Raw genomic sequence first — 19,991 nt, 5'->3', positions numbered from 1 at the left:
CGTTTGATAATCAAATTTTCTGTTAAATTTACACCTTTTAGAGAGATTTATTCATTTTAATTCTACCTATCATGTAAGTAATGATTAAAATTTCAAAATGTTTTTTGGTCGGCTAATGGAAAAGATTAGTTAGATAAAGATAATACAATAAAATCTGTTGGCAGCAAAAATTTAACGTGAAAAATTGAAAATTGCGTTTTGTTTTTATTCGACCCGTAGATAGGTACGTAGTTATTCCAAAAAATAATATGCTATAAAATACAATATTTTAATTTTAAAAGTATTGATTTTCCCAATAAAAAATAAATAAATATCCACGCAATTATAAATTATTATATAAAGTAAAGTTGCTACTATTTGTAGTTTGCATAAACTAAAACAGTAATGTAAAAAAAATAAAAAAAAAAGAATTAAAATAAATTGGTCTATGAAATAATTGAAACCGTGAAATATTTTTCAGCTGAAAATAAACGATTTTATCCTTGTTTTAGCTTACCTATCTTCTTATTTGATTGGAAAGTACACAATGCTTAATTTAAAGGCGTAGGTAAGGTGAACATTATATTTTTTATGTCTAATCGCCTAGCTTTTATATTCGTAAAAATCTCCACAAATTTCAGTCAATAATCTTTTGACTGTATATTTAGCGGCTGTCAGATGTTTTACGTCGAATTAATGTTTTCTTTAAATCTTACGTGTATTGCTATTTACTATTTTCATTAAATTTTACACGCTTACGGAATTAAGCGATGTTCTTGGACTTCGATGATGCAACGAGATGATGAAGATAAGGTGCATATACACTTTTGTTACGAACCAAGCTTTAGTTTTTTGTTTTGCTGATTTTATTCTTTACAATTTGTGCACAATTTCATATCTTTGGATTGAACTTCATAGCTCCCAAGTTTATAACCTCTAAAAGATATTAAAATAGAATTTTGAACATTTAACTGGTCTACACTATTCTCTTAAAGTCAGATCATAACCAATTTATAATATAACTTTAAAGTCCCAAACAAGATATGTCCCAAAGATATGTAACAATTTTTGTGATTGTAAACCTGAGATCCATTGTAAAATACTTTATTATTATCTAGCACTAATTGTATACACTTTTTGGTTGCATATCAACACTTGCCTGTTTATTTTTGTTGCAGTACTGTCCCGCATGTTGTGTTGTTAGAAGTGGAAGTAATACATTAAGTTGGTATTGTCTTGTGTAAGGCTCAAAAGTCAACCGTGCGTCTTTCCTTCCCGTATGGCTGCATATGTTAACCGCACCATTTCGATGATGGCGGGCGACGGGCCACACAATGTTGCAACACTGAACAACGGAAATGTCCGTGTGAACATGACCAATGTGGATTCACCTCTTCAGATATTTGTGAGAGCCAAGAAGAAGATAAATGATATATTTGTGGAGATTGACGACTATGTCAAAGATGCTGTGACATTTATGCATGGTGAGTTGTTTTTGATATTTTTTCCATTAACTACCATATTATGACTCAAATAGGACTTTCAGTATTTATAATGAGAGGTCAGAGGTGAAAAACCAGCCATCTCTTAATTGTTTTAACTGAAATTATTCCACCTTAAATTACATAAAATATATCATTAAAGTGGGAGATAGACGTAGAGTAAGTAAGCATACTTATATTTTGTTTTTGATACTTACTCCTGCGTCATATATCAGGACAGGTAACTCTGCTCCTAACAGTACCTACTTATGAATAATGTAAAAGAGAATCACATTGATATTAACAAAATACTCATACTAATAAAATGTTTCTTCCCAACAGCGGTGTCGGGTGAGCCCGGCATCGCCACAGCGCAGGATGTGACCAACGTGGAGGGGTTCGTGGACAAGGTGCAGGCCATCCGCGAGGTGCTCAAGAGGGACCACATGAAGGTCGCCTTCTTTGGACGGTGAGATTCTTCTCATTAGCGTGTTGGTGTCAAACATAAGAGCTGAAATAGTTTGTCACTATGGAGAAAGGATTAGCCAGTCAGATAGGACTGAATACCAATTTCCGTTGCATAGGCTCTACTCAGCTGACCATTTCACTGCATTCATGTAAATTTCCCAACTATAGTTGTATACTCCAGTGGAGATAAAATAACTGGTGCATGAAATATGTGGCATACATTTGCCTGCAACAACTGATCCAATAGACCAGATGTAATAAAAAAAACTTCATTGAGATTTACAGCTACATATTTGTAGACTTGCTCAGCTTTAATTGCATTTTATATGTTAATCATAATTAACACAGTAGGTAAAATTGTATTGAATGAGATGATAAAAATCCAATTAACTTAATTTTATGAAGATTGTAAATGCTGACAGTAATTACTAGAAGACATTTATTGGCGCGTGCTCTTATTACATGTCCAATTTACATTGTTGTCAAATACAGTTATCAATGTGGACCAGGTTTTTTCTTGTTAGCTCGAAATATAGAGCAAGTGATTGCACGCAAGAAATCCAAATAATTATTGCATAACATTCTGTCCCCTTTTCACAAAAACTAATTTATGGATCTAAAATGGTACTAAACACATAATTATTTACAGCTCTTTCAATTTCAAAGCAACATTGCCACAAACAGACCAAAACTTTTGGGGAGTTTAAAATAAAATTCTACTCTACTCTCACATCGTCTCCAACAGGACAAGCAACGGCAAGAGCACGGTCATCAACGCGATGCTGCACGACAAGATCCTGCCGAGCGGCATCGGGCACACCACCAACTGCTTCCTGCAGGTGGAGGGCTCCGACACCGACGAGGCCTTCCTGCGCACTGAGGGCAGCACCGAGAAGCAGAACGTACAGGTATGAGACAGAGGAGCTGCTACAAAACGAGAGACTAGAGAGAGAAACGAGAGGATGTGGTTTCTCCATACCACGATATAGGAACGATATCCGTTGTAGTTCCATGGTAAATACTCAGGTAGCGTTTTTCAGCCGTTGTAAAGCTGCCTCTAACGGCGATTGGCCTAACAATGTACTTATAGGGGTAGATAGTTATTTATCTTGCTTCATCCTTATGCTATGACTATGACATGAAACTGCATGCATCGCGTTTGGAACTATTTGGGAGGAGCCTATGTCTAGCAATGAACGATTATCGGCTATTGTGCCACAATACAAATGCATACAGTATCAATATCTTCCATTTATTTCCACCATTACAAAACTTTTCCGCCATTTCAGCCCTGCCAATCATCCTATTTCTTAACACTGACTTCCTTCCCCAGTCGGTGGGCCAGCTCGGGCACGCACTATGCGACACACGCCTCCAAGAATGTTCCCTCGTGCACGTGTACTGGCCGCGCGAGCTGTGCGCGCTACTCCGCGACGACGTGGTGCTGGTGGACAGCCCCGGCGTGGACGTCACGCCGAATCTGGACGACTGGATCGACCAGTACTGTTTGGACGCGGACGTGTTTGTGCTGGTCGCGAATTCGGAGTCGACGCTTATGTTAACTGTGAGTTGACGGCCGAAGAAGAAGTATGTAGCATAATTAATAGCCCTTTAGTCGAGCTTGTAAGAGCTAGTCTCTAGACATAAGCCAGTCAATCAAAAATATAACGGACGACTGGATCGACCAGTACTGTCTGGACGCGGACGTTTTTGTGCTGGTCGCGAATTCGGAGTCGATGCTCATGCTTACTGTGAGTTGAAGAAGTAAAGAATTTCCGAAACGATTTCCTAAGCAGCGCAACTCTCTGGCAAATGAATATCATTGCTAGAGGCTGTTATAAGCAATTAGACCGCGTGTTTGTAATAAGTACTTTTTTTTGTTTCATTTTGGTCTCTGTGAATAACTGATTCGTTGTTTGTGATAGGCAGCTGACCCTTATCAAAGCCAAATAATTTGCTCAGTAAAAATTATCAAGACTTTAAAAATAGTGACCAATTTATTTATTATTTCTCTACAATTTTATTGAACCTCAATTAAATGTTTTCAGGAGAAGAACTTCTTTCACAAAGTGTCGACGAAGATCTCCCAGCCGAACATATTCATACTGAACAACCGCTGGGACGCGTCCGCCTCGGAACCAGAATATTTGGACCAGGTAATTAAAATAATTAATATTATGTAAAAAAAAATATATATATAATATATAGATATTTTACAGTAATTATAATAATTATGTTTACGAAAATGCACATAAAGGTATATATCATTTCTATATGGCGAAAAACATAATTTAAATTATAAAAAAGTAATTTTACACGATTTTCACTGATGAAACAGTGTGAAAACTGATGTAGTCGTAATTTCCAAAAGTCGTTGAAAGAAAGTTGTTCCATATGACCTCATGAGTCACCCTCTTGTTAGTATACCACTAGTGCAACACTCTAACCAATTACCGGTCAACCTAAAGAATCTCGATAGGTAGACTGGTAGAAAAATTGTCAAAATATTTATGATTCTATTTTTATTTATTTTAATATTGTCGGATCACTAATAACTATTAATTACTTGGTAGCCACTATTATAGTAACAGCGAGTCATTTAGAAGTCATTTTTCTAATTATAACATACTTACTTACTCCGCTGGCTCAGCGACCCAAAGTGAATCTTGACCTCCGATACAAGAGATCGCCACTTAAAAACATGCCAGTTAAAAAAAAATGACCCCCACTCCCCCCCTCCCAGGTCCGCACGCAGCACGCGGACCGCTGCGTGGACTTCCTGGCGCGCGAGCTGCGCGTGTGCAGCGCCAAGGAGGCGGAGGAGCGCATCTTCTTCATCTCCGCCAAGGAGGCGCTCATGACGCGACTGCGCGAGCGCGAGAAGCCCGTCAGCTGTGAGTACTAGCATGTGTCTATACGTACGTGGGTTGTTGTTGCAGTCCTATGGCACCGCAGAGGTGCAGAGGGTCTCCACTAACGTCCGCCACGTCCGCCATCTTCGGCTGTACTTTTGGCCTCGCTGCAGCTAAGTCCAGCGGCTCGCAGCTCACTTTTAACGCTTCGGCGCCATGTTTGGACAGGGCGTCCGCGGAAGCGCTTGGCATTTGGTGGCCGCCAGTCAAACGTTATATTTGCGGCTATACGTAGTACGCTACGCTACTTAAACTTGCCTACCCTCGAGGTACATACTTACAGTTGCCTACCCGTCGAGCTCATTAACTTAATGGCCCCGGCAGTTAAACGCGTTGCAGTTTTACCGCAAAGGTATAAAATGGCGACTCAAATGTAAATTATCATGTGAATGTGTCAACATTTTGTATTATGTAGTGACTTACATTTTATATCTTACATAAACTATACAAATTACAAACCTGTACTAGTAGGTCGATTGATGACATTTAGCATAAACCATGCCCATAATAGCTGTTAACGTCTAACAGACAGGGGCGTATTTACCCTAGGGCTAAAAGGGCTACAGCCCGGGGCGGCAGGTGGCGAAGGGCGGCCCAGGGGCGGCCGGCAGGCCGCTCTTGGACCTTAGGTTGGATGATTAAAAAAGTACAGAACAATATTTTAGGACGTAAGCCTAGAACGGCCCTGCGCCATCTTTCAATATGTTGATTTCATATCTTAAGAAATATGATTTAAAGTATGAAAGCCGCCTTCGTTCTTTTCTGAACCGGTGGAATAGTCTATTTTTTTTTCCGCCTTGGTAGGTATTTTCTTGAAGGAAATCTAAAGTTTTTTTTTGCCTAACTCAGTCGCCCGCCCTGCACAAGTTTATTTCTAAACGTTCTAAAATGTACTCGTCTATCCAGAAAAATCTTTTTTTTTCTTCGGAAGATATCATTATATAATGTACGCAAATCTATCACCACCATGTTCCTATAAATATGTAGGTCGGTAGGTACTCTAGACTTCTTAATTCTTCTTTCGTGTCAGTGAACATGCGAATTTTTAAATTTGTCCAGACCAAAACGGAGCAACTTTGATAGCATTCTGGTTGGCCTGGAGTAAGTCTTCCCGAGTGCAGGTGGAAGGCACAGGGGGCAGGAGAGTACATGCTCCATAGTCAGCAGGGGGCGGTACCACAGTCGCATAGGTAGGTTGGTACCAACGGTATAGCCCCACTTGCAAAGATTGTCCCTGCAGCAGCCTACCTCTGCTCGCAACCGATTTAGAGTCTTCCAAATGTGCCAGGGGAGACTGATACCGGGAGCAAGTTTTTCCTCAAGAGGTAGGAAAGGATCCTGGGGCTGCTTTTGTGTTTTGTGGGTTTTCATCCGTTAAGTCACTATTTAGAAACGCTTTGCGGCTCTTAAGGCGGGAAGGTGCGGCGGTATGTGAGTAAAGTGGATGTCTGGAGTCGCATTCTGGTTTTGCTTTCTCAACAGAACATGCCATTTTTCGCCGTATGCTAGGGGGTGCTATCCCAGCCAGAGAGTAGACTTTGTAGAGCGGTATCCGTTTGAGGCATCCCGTTACTATACGAACTGTGTCGTTAAGAGCAAAATCTACTTCTCTAGCATGCGCGGACCTTTCCCATATCATCATCGGCCAATAATCATCCACTGCTGGACATAGGCCTCTCCCAAGGAGCGCCACAACACTCGGTCCTCGGCCTTCCTCATCCAACCACTACCGGCTCTACCCGCCTAAGGTCGTCAGTCCAGCGGGCAGGAGGGCGTCCCACGCTGCGTTTGCCAACAGGCAACGAACACGTGGTGTCCACTCGAGAACTCGTCTACCCCAACGGTTATTGATACTTCGGCAGATATGACCAGCCCACTACCACTTCAGCTTGCATATTTTGACAGCTATATCGGTAACCTTAGTACTCTGACAGATAACCTCATTTCTGATACGATCCATTTGGGAAACCCCAAGCATAGCTCTCTCCATAGCACGCTGAGCGCCTTTAAATCGGTGGACCAGTCCTACCGTCAGTGTCCACGTCTCTGCACCATACGTCATCACGTCGTCGGTAGGACGCACTGGTTGAAGACTTTTGTCTTCTGGCTCTGAGGAATGGGAATCTTGCCCATATGGGGCAGGCAAATTCGGCTGAGAGGCAGAGTGCCTTAGAGTACTTGTTCGTAGAACTTGCGGAGAGGCGCCCCAGCTGGTAGAAGAAAGCCGTCGCAGAAGTTTGTTTCGGGAGCTAACTTTATTCTTGGTGTTTTGTACGTGAGGGTCACTCGGAGGTATTTTGGTGACGAGCAGTGCTGGTTTTTTTTAGTATGAAAGCCGGCCTTTGTTCTTTTTTGAACTGGTGGAATAGTCTATTTGTTTTCCGCCTCTTTATTTTTTAAGGAAACCTAAAGAAAAAAATGCCTCACTCAGTCGCCAAAGTTTATTTCTAAACGTTCTAAAATGTACTCGTCTATCCAGAAAAATATTTTTTTTTGTTCGGAAGATATCTATGCAAATCTATCACCACAATGTTCTTATACATATGTAGGTCGATAGGTACTGACTGCTCTTTTTGTTTTTTTTCATTCCTTGATGGGGCGGAAAAGTACAGGAGCCCAGGGCGCGCAATCTTTAAATACGCCCCTGCTAACAGACACCCGATAAAGGCGTGTACAGACTGCTGTAACGTAACACGCAATGAAATAAATACCATAGTACTACTTAAACTAAACGTAAACTACGCACCGAGCATTCAACTATGAGAATTCTTTCATTGCGTCGTGCATTGCTTGTTACGTTACCCGGCTTTACCCACTAATTACCTAACCGAACCCTTATTTCTTCCCAGCTCCGATCCTCGCGGACGGGCACCAGATCCGCTACTTCGAGTTCCTGGACTTCGAGCGCAAGTTCGAGGAGTGCATCAGCCAGTCGGCCGTAAGGACCAAGTTCGCGCAGCACTCGCGCCGCGGCAAGAGCATCGCCGCCGACGTGTGCGCCGTGCTCGACCATGTATGTACACTTGTCCAAAATTAATAATGCACATGCAGATCTTCACACCCAAATCATTAAATCGTAAGAGCCTTAAAAAAAACACTTGCATTTTGCACCTTGTTCGAAAGAAATAGAGTTAATATCATATGTCACATAATCGAAAACAACCGATGTGTCAAAGATTTCAAAGATAGAAAGAAATCAAAGATTTGCGCATTATCAATTTTGGAGCACTGTACACCTTATTTACTTGTTATGGATCGTCCATATTATAACTTGAAGCTATACCTACATGTTATATGACCTATTGCTCACTATACCTTGTTTCACGGGGAAAGACATCTGACAGGAGCCTTATTATATTCGAATAAGGGTAGTTTTTGTTTGTATCAGATGACTTTCCCCGTGAAATGGAATATAGGCCGGCACGCAGCGGCTCCTCTCAATGTGCGACCCTTTACAGGTTTTGTTTCATATTTGGTTTCACGTTTGTTTCGAGATGAGTATCATTGATAACATGCCTTGTTATTCGCTCTTTTCATTTAATCATTACAAAGTAGGTACTTTACTATAGCATAGCTAGGCTTTTGCCAGTAAACTAAGTCAAAAAATTAAATAATGCGTCTCTAATACTAACTCGATTTGTTTATAGAGCTTCCGCTATGTTATTGTAATTTAGACGTTTCCTTATGTCTGGTAAGTAAAGTTGGTTTTCCTTTGCAGTCATCAAATGTGTATGGGATTTCGAATGTCAAAAAACCAATAATATAATGGACAGAGTATAGACAAAATAAATCAAAAACCTCACTATAAAATTCGTTCCGCACAGATATATACGAACGCGACGGAGCTGAAGGCGGCCAAGGTGGAGCAACAACGGGTTCTACACGAGCAGCTCAGCGCCATCGAGGAGCAGCTCACCAGCAGCACGCGCCAGATGAAGGACAAGATCAACCGCATGGTCGAGAGCGTCGAGCACAAGGTAGGTACGGTGGCCTGCGCCTAAAAGTATACAGGCGGAGTTTTTAAAATGGCGATCTCAAACTCACACACCAACACTGCTACACACATCAGACACAACACGTCCTCGGATTTATAACAGATGTAGCTGGTCCGTTCATCATCAGGGATCACTATTTTAAAAACTCCGCCTGTATAATTTTAGGCGCAGGCCACCGTACACATTCCCCTATTGTGTAGGGAACAAGGATCACAACTCACCGGCAGCACGCGCCAGAAGGGCTAGTACGGGGCGCATTTAAGACGTGACAAGAGTTTTGCATCGCGCTCACTCACATCGCGCAGCCTCAAGAGCGAGCGCGACGGAGAACTCTTGTCACGTCTTAATAGCAACCTGTGCTACAGGGCCAGGTCAAACACGGATTAAGGCTGCCTGTCCACTAGTGCGGATCGAGGGAGCAGAAATTGACCAATGAGATTGCATAAAACTCCGCTCATGCAATTTGCGCTTCGTTGATTGGATTATTTTACCTCGCACACCGCTCCGCTATCCCACTCCGCACTGGTGGACAGGCAAGGTGGCGCGGACTCAAATACGGGACCTTCGGCATAGCAGTCACTAAGCACTCCCCATTCGGATGTCTAATATCATAGCCTCGATGCGTATCATGGTTGCTATGGTTACCCCTGTACCGTTTTAAACTTTGTAAGATATACTCAGACCAACTACAAATAGACTCGCAATCGCAGTGTCCCCTATTCTCTTTCTCACTCAAACCATAGATGTTGCCGACAAAAAAATAAAACCTAAATATGGGGAAATTTAACTTATCATAATAACAAAAACACAACTTGAGTATATCATCGGTTGATAGGAAAAAGACACTAAAGGCTAATTTTTCAATAGCCAGATAAAAGTTTTGCTGAGAAATAATTTTGATGCTGTTGCGTCTCAATGTTTCTCAATGTTTGTATTACCCAGATAACATTTATCTGAATATTGAAAAATCAGCCTTAGTGAGTTTTTCCTGTCAACCGACGATATAAGAAAAAAAACTTTACTCATACTTATTTGATTTCAATATAATTATTTAATATACACAAACTGAGTGGATTGTATGATTCATTGTCTTCGTCCAATCGAAACAATCCTCTTCAAAATGTGCCGAACACAATTTTTGTATGTTTCTTTGGTTCCCAATTTGTGCGACCGGTAACGTCTATCCATTTTCTTGATATTTTTTTTCTGTGAAGCAGAGATAAATGGATGAGCATGAGCATTATAATCGTGGGCCAAATATGTGATGGGGTTTTTTTTAAAGGAAACACGTATTTCGTATCAATACAATAAACTTTATATTATACAGAAGAAATCACACATAGAAGAAAAAAACGAAACGAATGTTCCTCACAATGAGAGGCACCTCATTTGAAAGAGGAGAATGACTTCTACAAAATACAATCTTTACAAAAACCGAATTCGTGCGCCCCATTTGTAAACCTAAGCCGAGTCCGTTACAATTTCTAGTATTTTCTTTGCATACTATAATATTTGTGGGTAAAATAAATTTTCAATAACTTGCAACACCATGTGATTTGTTATGATATGGTACCTCGTAATTTTTACTTAAAACTGATACTAAAAGACCTTACAGTATTAAAATTGGTATCGTTTTATATTAAAATCAAGCCAATAGATAGCACCTACTATGATGAATGTAAGCTTGTTAAACTTGATAGTATCTACTTACATGTGAAAATATATCTCATCCATCATTCCATCGTGTTTTCGTTCAATATGCTCTATACAACCGAACAAAATCCACCCACCCATGTCACACACTCGTTAAGTGATGATAATAGTCTAATAAACTTAATAAACACCCACAAATCACTAGCAAATCAAAAATAAATAGCATTTAGAAAATTTTGTTGTAACTGTCAGCCTTTGTTTGGCTCATTGTTTCATTTGTTTCATTGTTTGGCACAGATATCTGACGTAAACAGGCGCCACAGCAAAAAGGACAAAAAACATTTACAGCTTAACGTTTCTTTCTTACGCTTAATGTAGCTAAGCGTCTCTTTTTCGCAATGTCACAACTGTCACGATTATACCCCTGTGAAGAGATACCATTTTACTGCCAGTTTCAATAATGGGTTCCGATGACTGGTAGTTACTTTCATACATTTAAAGTTACAACCTGTCAAAATCGTAATAATGTCCTCCTAGCCGAATTCCGACCACGGCGGCCAATCTCATTTGAGATCAGCCATCTACGCAGGAGTAGATTATAGTGCCCAAGTGTGTTCGCAGTACACAGGAGCACTCTCTGTTCCATCACTCTCATAGCCCAATGGGACGGATTGACCGACACGACTGGAGAGAGCTAGGCGCAGAACCGACTGCTTTACATGCCCATCCGACAGCATGGATCGTTTCACTGCTTCGGACATCAGGTGATCAGTCTTCTATGTCCTAACCAAACTTAGAACCACAATTTAGAAACACAAATTGATGGTCCCACCCGGGAATCGAACCCGGGACCTCTGGGTCATGAAGCGAAGCTTCTATCACTAGACCACAGAGGCAGTTAATGAAAGTAGCTACTAGTCATCGGTAGATAGAGTTATTGAAACTGGCAGTTAATCATCCCTGTAACTTTACCTTAGAGTTATTGAAACTGGCAGTTAATCATCACTGTAACCTTACACAGGTATCGCTGACGCTCAGCCAAGAAATCCGGCGACTATCAGCCCTAGTGGACGAGTACGACCAGCCGTTCCGCTCGGACCGCGCCGCGCTGGACGCCTACAAGCGCGCGCTGCACCGCCACGTGGAGAGCGGGCTCGGCTCCCGGCTCAAGAAGAGACTGTCCTCCGACATCGGCCACGAGATGGACGAGGCACAGAAGGAGATGGCTGGTGAGGGATATAGCTTATTAGTAGTAGAAGCCACGTTATCGCGGAATTCCCCCGGGAAAACTTTTTATGGCGAAGCTAAGCGGGAATAGCTAGTTCGAAATAAAGAAACAAAATAAAAATGGCGTCATGGCTGGCGTATATGCACGTCAACAACAAAAATGGCGAGCGGACTGATGTTATTTTGCTATATACGTGTTTCCAGATTCCTTCGTAATCCCACTTCTGAAACAGCAGCCATTTCCATATTGTTTCTTTTTCTGCGCTCTTTATAATTCAAAATGGCGGCACGGCGTGCCTAAATGCGCTCATGAGAGTGGTTCCGCTCCTCACGCGCCGCGCTGGACGCCTACAAGCGCGCGCTGCACCGCCACGTGGAGAGCGGGCTCGGCTCCCGGCTCAAGAAGAGACTGTCCTCCGACATCGGCCACGAGATGGACGAGGCACAGAGGGAGATGGCTGGTGAGATTCTTTACGTGAATGAAGGATTAAAAATGGCAGTTGGAATTAAGAGTCCTTACAGTCGCCATTTTCATATTGTTTCTTTATAACCGCGTTATATTTTATGAAATTTTACAAAATGGCGCAATGACCATGCCTTATGCATGTCAACAATATAAAAACCGGCCAAGTGCGAGTCGGGCTCGCGCACAAAGGGTTCCGTAGCAGCAAATATACTTAACCAAAATTACAGTTAAATCAACCTATCTCAAAAACTATAAGAGATACTTTGATCAAACCAAAAATCGTTGAAAGAGTTAATTAGCATGCATCACCTCTATTTTTTTTAGAATTTTATACCCCGTAGTTAGATAGATAGATAGATAGAATATTCTTTATTTGTACACATAAAAGAAACTTACAAAAACTTAAATACTAACAAATATGTACAAAAATGGCGGTCTTATCGCTTAAAGCGATTTTTTCAAGACAACCTTAGGGTGGAAGGATATTTTGTTTAAAGAGGGGTCAAGTGTACTAAAGAAATGTAAAGGTGTAGTTATAAAAATAGAGGGGGGGGGGACATACTTTTTACGACTTTGAGAGCTGATATCTCAAAAACCGTTCACTTTAAGAAAAATGTTTTTTAGAAAACTTTATATCATTTTAAAAGACCTTTCCATTGATACCCCACACGGGTATGTACATCGAAAAAAAAAATTTCATCCCTCAGTTACATGTATGGGGGGCCCCACCCCCAATTCTTTTTTTTACTATTTAGTGTCATATTTTTGTAGCGGTTCATACAACACATATTCCCATCAAATTTCATCACTGTAGTACTTATAGTTTCCGAGTAAATCGGCTGTGACAGACGGACAGACGGACAGACGGACATGACGAAACTATAAGGGTTCCGTTTTTGCCATTTTGGCTACGGAACCCTAAAAATGGCGAGCAGACTGATATTATTTTAAGGATCTGATGACTGAAGTGTTTCCATATTCCTACGTAGTGCCACTTCTGTAACAGGCGCCATTTTCATATTGTTTCCTTATCTGCGTGAATAGTTTCACTAAATTGCGGCCGTCATAACTCATAAACAAATCCACATCCATCAAAGGCGTCCCTCAATCAACATTGCATTCTCCAACACAACTAATAAATTCAAATAACAAGTAATCGTAACAAGTAAACAATTTGTTTATAATTCCAGAGCGCATGTACAGCATCCTGCCGAGCGGCAAGCGCGCGGCGGCCGCCAACTACATCATCCCGCACCAGCAGCCCTTCGAGGTGCTCTACAGGTCAGTTGTGGTGTCCAACAACCATACATTTAGCCTTTAGTCTGCGTCCCCAGTAGGCTAAGCCCCTTCTCCCATGACGGCCGACTGGTGTAGTGGTTAGTGACCCTGACTGCTAAGCCGAAGGTCCCGGGTTCGATTTCCGGCAGGGGCAAAAAAATTTTTAAAGACAGATATTTGTACTCGGGTCTTGGTTGTTGATATTTATATTTGTGTAGATATATCAGCTGTCCGATACCCATAATACAGGTTCTGCCTAGCTTGGGGTCGGATGGCCGTGTGTGAGATGTCCCCACATATTATTACGATATGCCCGCGCGATTCTATTCTCGGAGACTAGTCGCCGCGAAGTATGTCACATACATTTTCGCGTGGAATACCAGTATCGTAGTGAGAGTCTGTCCGTCACCAGGCGTTAAAAGGTTGCTAATTGCGTTTGTCATCGATGTGAGAGGATTAGTTAGTCAAATATGTAGTATGTATATAAAATAGAGTAGATATGTCACTCGGGTAGGCTTCTTTCGTGAAACGAGCGGCCCTGGGTGGGATCTCTTCAGAATGCTTCTTATCAAATATCAGCTATATGCTTTATTATACGTACTAAATAAACTTTTTATTTTTGAAACCAATAATTCACAGTTTGAAATGAATGTTGCAGACTGAACTGCGACAACCTGTGCGCGGACTTCCAGGAGGACCTGTCGTTCCGCTTCTCGTACGGCATCACGGCGCTCATCCAGCGCTTCCAGGGCAAGCACGGCGCGCGCCTCGCGCTCAAGAACCCGCCCAACTACACCCCCGTATGTAGAATATGTCCAGAGGGTCTAGTACAGGTTTGCTAGATTGTCGGAAACTATAAAAGTTTACGTTTTCCCGCGTACAAAGTGGCGCATCTAGCGGAAACTATCATGCAACTTTTGACAGATTATGTGCTTCTGCAGATGACAGAAGAAAACGTAAACTTTTATAGATTTCAAAAATAGCTAAACCTGTACTAGACGGGGTGAAAACAATCACCCAACTTTTGTAAATTTGACTTTGTGACTTTGTTTGGGTTAGTAAAGTTGTAAAACAGATCAGCGTTAGTTAGTTAGTTAAAGTCAAGTTTATAAAGGCCAGTGGGCAAACACGGAGAAAATCGAACGTTTACCTTTGCATCTACAGTCTCTGCCGCCGGCCATCAAGGTTATTGTGCGAGCGTGAGGGCACTATTACTGTGCGCGTGCGACAGATACAAATATAAAAATGGCAATGCCCGTATTCCGCTGTGCGTAGCAACCGTGATTTATCAAGAAGCAAATCATTTCGACGACCGAATGGCGTAGTGGTTAGTGACCTGACTACTGAGCCGATGGTCCCGGGTTCGATTCCCGGCTGGGGCAGATATTTGTTTAAAGACAGATATTTGTACTCGGGTCTTGGGTGTTGATATTTATATTTAGTATCTATCTATCTATGTATTTGTGTAGATATATCAGCTGTCCGACACCCATAACACAGGTTCTGCCTAGCTTGGGGTCGGATGGCCGTGTGTGGGATGTCCCCACATATTTATTATTATTATTTATTTATTTTTTTCACGAATTTCCAAAAGTCGTAGAACAAAAATTGTTCAGAATTATCCGCCGAGTCACCCCCTTTCAGGTTTATATACAACTTTTGCAATGTGTATATGATCTACATATAATATATTTTTGGTGTATAAATAACTCGTTGAGTAAGTAAATTTATAATAGGCTGTTAAGAAAGTGATCTGTGTCTATAGAGTTTTACTTAGTTATCCGCCAAGTGGCGCCTCAGTTTGTTTGTGAGTTTGTAATTGTCTATACTCATACTTGCTGAGAAATAAAGTATCCTAAAAGAAATGTGCCTATATTTACATAATCTTAACATAACTTAGATAGATAGATAAAGCGTTTATTTGATCCACATTCTTACATACACAACAAATCACAATGACAAATATACACAGTTGTACTTAACATAACTTATCCTCCCTGCGCCCCGCAGCTCCCAGCCACCATCAGCGCTGCGCCGCCCGCGCTGGCGACCCCGCGCTCGGCCGGCCCGCTCAGCGCCGAGGAGTGGGGCATGGTGTCCAAGTTCGCGCTCGGAGCCGTGACCAGCCAGGGCACCATGGGCGGCCTGCTGCTGTCTGGACTCGTGAGTATTTTATTTATTTAATTCTTTATTGTACTAATATTACAAATAAAAGTACAAAGGGTGTTAATGCTAAAAGCATTTTCTGCCAGTCAACCCGCAGGAGGTACAGGAAAAATTGGTAATAAGTTGTACAACAAAAAAGTAAAGTAAACCAATATAAATCAAAATATAAAACCAAGTCACTTAATATTAACATATATACTGCATATATAGAAGTATTCACCTTGGCCTTAGGCGTCGGCTACACGTCAATAAATATTTCGATGATTATCATGATATTTATTGATGTATCTTGAGCCGGATCACGGCACACCCTACACTAAAGATACGGATCGCGTCAGTATTGAAGCGTTTTTGTATGAAGCAGACGTGGTGGACCCTAGACAGAGGAAAATATTGAAGGGCAACAATACACGCAAGATAAATATCATGATCCAGGATCTTGGTCAAATCACAATTTTTCCGGAAATCCTGCGATAATTATTGTGATCCATCAATACACCCTACACGTCAATAAATATCGCGATCCGTTAGTTTATATTGACGAATTACAATATTTATCTTGCGTGTAGCGCTCGCGCCTGTTATAAAAACGCAAGCATTTTTTATCCTATAATATACATATGTAGTATACGAGCTAATCTCTATTGCTAACTCTATCCTATCCTACCGTCCTATCTGTGGTGACAGGATTAGCCAGTCAGATAAATAGGATTTAGGTATATAACTCTATCTATAGCTAACTCTATCCTATCCACCCCCAGCTGCTGAAGACAGTGGGCTGGCGCATCGTGGCGGTCACGGGCGTGCTCTACGGAGCCCTGTACCTATACGAGCGGCTGACGTGGACGGGCGCGGCGCAGGAGAGACTGTTCAAGCGGCAGTACGTGGCTCACGCCGGGAAGAAGTTGAGGCTCATTGTGGATCTTACTTCGGCGAATTGCAGCCATCAGGTGCAGCAGTGAGTATTGCGACCATTGTTGTTGTTACGCTGAAGACCCCAATTTGCGGCGCATCAGTAAGTATCTATTCTACGTACAAGTATGATATTCAATTTCTGCAAGTGGTTGAAATAAGGGTGGGAAATAAGTTTTGTTTTTGTTGCTCACAAATCAGACACATTTGGGCTCTTATTGACGAAAATAAAAACGTTTAAATGTTCACACATAATAGAGAGTTGAGAGAAATTACACACAAAAAGTATGTACTTATATAGTGTATAAATATGTAAAGATTCATTAGGAAAACCAGTACATTGCAATGTGTTGACACATTGCACGGCGGCCCGCAGTCTCTAACGCTGGTTGTTTTGCCGCAGGCGGGAAACAACTTGTAAAGAAATAACGATTACCTCTTGTAATGTACATGACGCTCTGTGTGGCCAGCTAGTGCGGGAGTGAGTATAACAATGATATTACATCGATTGCAAATTTTCAAAATTCTTAGGTTTTCTTAGTTATTCTGATTTTGGTTACTTTTCTCTTAAATAATTTTAAATAATGCTCGGTTCACGTTAGTTAGAGCCCTGCCTCACTAGCACGCAGGGCTTCTAGGGTCATTTTGGTAGCCAACTCATACGTCGGGGTCCAGTCTCAAGGAACGTGGCAGAGGGAACAATACGCTGAACAGTGGACAACCTAAACATATTTAATTTATTTATTCTTAGGGAGCTGTCGACGATGTTCGCGCGGCTGTGCCGGCTCATCAACGAGGCCACCACGGAGATGGACGACGAGCTCATGGACGTGAAGGAGGCCATCAAGCTGCTAGAGGACGCCTCCACCTCGGCCAAGAAGCTACGCAACAAGGCCAGCTACCTGTCGCACGAGCTCGAGCTGTTCGACGACGCCTTCCTCAAGAACAACTAGTCAAGGTACCCCACACTCAACACGTGCTAAGGTTGCCAGTTTTAGCGTCCGTTTTGTCGCGTGGTGATTTTTTTTTTATAGTTAGTTTCTGTGACATCTTTAAATGTTCGGTGTGCGAGAAACTGTGGTTTTATGTTGTGCAATGAGACGTCGATGTCTGATCGTGAATTGGCAGAGTTGGTTTTCTGTTGTTACTTCTAGCGGCGTGTGTGCATAGCCATAGTGGTTTGAGGTTCCGCAGTTTGGATGCGAAGGAAGTAAAATCGATAACATTGAAATATATTTAGAATCTATCGGTAGTGTATGAACACACATGCATATAAGTGTTCATAAATCGAAAGGAAAGTAACATTTAGTCAACTCTATTTGTTCACAACTGAGACAATGTTTGTTTTCACACAGGAAATTTCTCTAAACAAATACAATCAAAATGTTTCTTAGATCAAATGTTATGTGAATCTTTAGTTAATCGATTTTATGCCTCGTATGTAAGTTGTGGACCGGCCCAGTAATGTCTGTAATACTCGTGCCTGCAGTGGCCATGCTGTCTAAAAAGACAATTCATCTTTCATTATAAGGCTCGTTTGTACTATACTATAATTATAACGATGGAATTGATAATGCAAATGAAACCCTTGGAACGGATGTAGCGGCGCGGTACTATGGGGCACCCTTATTCATTTTATGATTGATTTCTTGGAATAGGATAGTGAATATTGACAGTCATAGTTTACGAGATATAACGATATATTTATACATGAATCCGAAGATTGCATATTAATTTAGGCCGTTGAAGGCATCGGGCTTGCGTGTGTGTGGCGGGAGATTCATTAGTATACCTTCTAGCTTTTATGTGGACACATTTTCATCCAATAATTTTATTCTATAGTATTCTTTGCTTTTACATGAAATTTTCGAGTACATAATTGTGATCAACGGTACATCAGAAAGTACCTTATTTATAATTTATTCATATAAAAACAGGGTTAAGAATATCTTAGTTACTAATCTAGTTGCTGTGAAATTATTATGGGCTAACTTCCGATTAGGTACTGATTATTTTTACGCATAGTTTGGTTTTATTTGTCACTGAATGTTTGTCTTTGTTTAGGAATGCTTGTCTTATATAAAGAATAATTGATACTTTATTTGTGATATTATAATTAGTTATAATGCGTCCTTAATAATAGGATAATTAACTGGGTTTTTTATAAAATAAACTCCAGCTTTGCAGCCTGAGTTAATTGGCTTATTCTGGACTCTCATAATTTACTTTTGGCTAAGCAGCTCAAAATAATAGAAGAAAACAAATATCATTAAAATCCCTTACTCGGGGCTCATCAGGGCTATATCGAACCCTTATTCCAATAACGTCACTATACAAAACTTAACATTTTTTTTGTTTTTGTGATGGTATTTGAATAAGGTTGCGGTAATAGTATATACCTAATTTGATTCATAAGAGGAGAAGTATTTAGACGGGCACAACGGATGAGACACCATTAGTTAATTTACACTAAACATATCTGTTTTGAATGTTGACAGCATGGCCACGCGTACATCTGAAGTGCAATGTTTGTAAGAATAAAATAAGAATAAACTCTTACAAAAATATGCAACTTTCTAGGTAGTTGATGTCCTACACACATATATTTTAATGTTGTTCCATTCATTATTAAATTGGATCTCCTCTCAATTGGAGGTGATAAATGATAATGATGATTTATATTATGATCGTGACAGTATCACAAGGAAGTATTGAATGACAACTCATGACGGCGCGTTGTGCCATGAACTGTCCTCTAACACCTGTTACGGCTGTTACTACTACATGTATATTTTAATGTACAAGAACTATTAAATTTACTGGTTGTAAAATAGTACTTTGTTATTGTTTTAAAAGTAATTTATCAGCTTTTCAAGCTATGTAATGAAATCAAGGTAGACTTTATGTCTGAATGTTGTTACGTTGTTTTCGTCGTAGCTTTTATTTTAGTTTAGGTTGTTTTATTTGGTTTTTACTTGTATTGATCACCTAGGTGCTAATACTAAAAGGTAATTATTTACGTAGAAACATTAACATCAAAAGTGGAACCGAGAATGCTGTCGGAGGTAATTCGTGAAACCTAAATGTACCTATGTTGTATTCTTATAGATGGGACATTCTTATGAAATTCATATATTATAATAATTGTTGTTAATGAGATATGTATGTATTTAAACACGCTTTACCTAGCTGATCTAAACGCATTATGTAGTGCAATGTATTTAGTTCGATGTTTTATTTTGCATGCTCAAAGATTAATGTTACCAATCGTAACTAATAAAAAAAGGAAAAATTGTAAAAAATACCTACCACAAAATGCAACCTATTTTTACATAGACTTTTCAGTAATGTACCTATAGTGTAAAAGTTGTTATTACAATAACAGTCATGTAATAAATAATGACTCATGAAATGTAACAATAGTTAGGTGGAATTACTGGTCATTTACCTCAAT

General features: G+C 40.6%; 1 protein-coding gene across 3 annotated transcripts; it reads left to right on the top strand.

The window, feature by feature from the left end:
- Positions 1 to 389: 389 nt before the first annotated feature.
- Positions 390 to 19,913, top strand: LOC105382934 (transmembrane GTPase Marf). Of its 3 annotated transcripts, XM_011552923.3 has the most exons (16): positions 404 to 547; positions 748 to 792; positions 1,158 to 1,463; positions 1,803 to 1,929; positions 2,674 to 2,836; positions 3,262 to 3,492; positions 3,977 to 4,084; positions 4,672 to 4,822; positions 7,690 to 7,853; positions 8,665 to 8,817; positions 11,510 to 11,717; positions 13,372 to 13,462; positions 14,118 to 14,259; positions 15,470 to 15,622; positions 16,387 to 16,583; positions 17,289 to 19,913. In XM_011552923.3, exons 3-16 carry the CDS (start codon positions 1,259 to 1,261, stop codon positions 17,488 to 17,490), a joined length of 2,295 nt encoding a protein of 764 aa, XP_011551225.3. In that variant the 5' UTR covers positions 404 to 547; positions 748 to 792; positions 1,158 to 1,258; the 3' UTR covers positions 17,491 to 19,913. The 3 variants fall into 3 exon arrangements, with proteins under 3 accessions (XP_011551224.3, XP_011551225.3, XP_011551227.3); XM_011552922.3 differs by lacking the exon at positions 748 to 792 and having other exon boundaries at positions 390 to 547; XM_011552925.3 differs by lacking the exon at positions 748 to 792 and having other exon boundaries at positions 406 to 552.
- The last annotated feature ends 78 nt before the right edge of the window (positions 19,914 to 19,991 follow it).

Source organism: Plutella xylostella, chromosome 10, assembly GCF_932276165.1.
Source record: "Plutella xylostella chromosome 10, ilPluXylo3.1, whole genome shotgun sequence".
NCBI lineage: Eukaryota > Metazoa > Arthropoda > Insecta > Lepidoptera > Plutellidae > Plutella > Plutella xylostella.
This window is presented reverse-complemented; position numbering and strand designations above follow the sequence as displayed.

Bases quoted from the DNA above. Each gene is read 5' to 3' on its own strand.
- LOC105382934 (XM_011552922.3), top strand. From the start codon at position 1,259: ATGGCTGCATATGTTAACCGCACCATTTCGATGATGGCGGGCGACGGG. The intron at 8,818-11,509 runs GTAGGTACGGTG...AACCTTACACAG, and splicing joins TCGAGAGCGTCGAGCACAAG to GTATCGCTGACGCTCAGCCA. The intron at 15,623-16,386 runs GTGAGTATTTTA...ATCCACCCCCAG, and splicing joins GCCTGCTGCTGTCTGGACTC to CTGCTGAAGACAGTGGGCTG.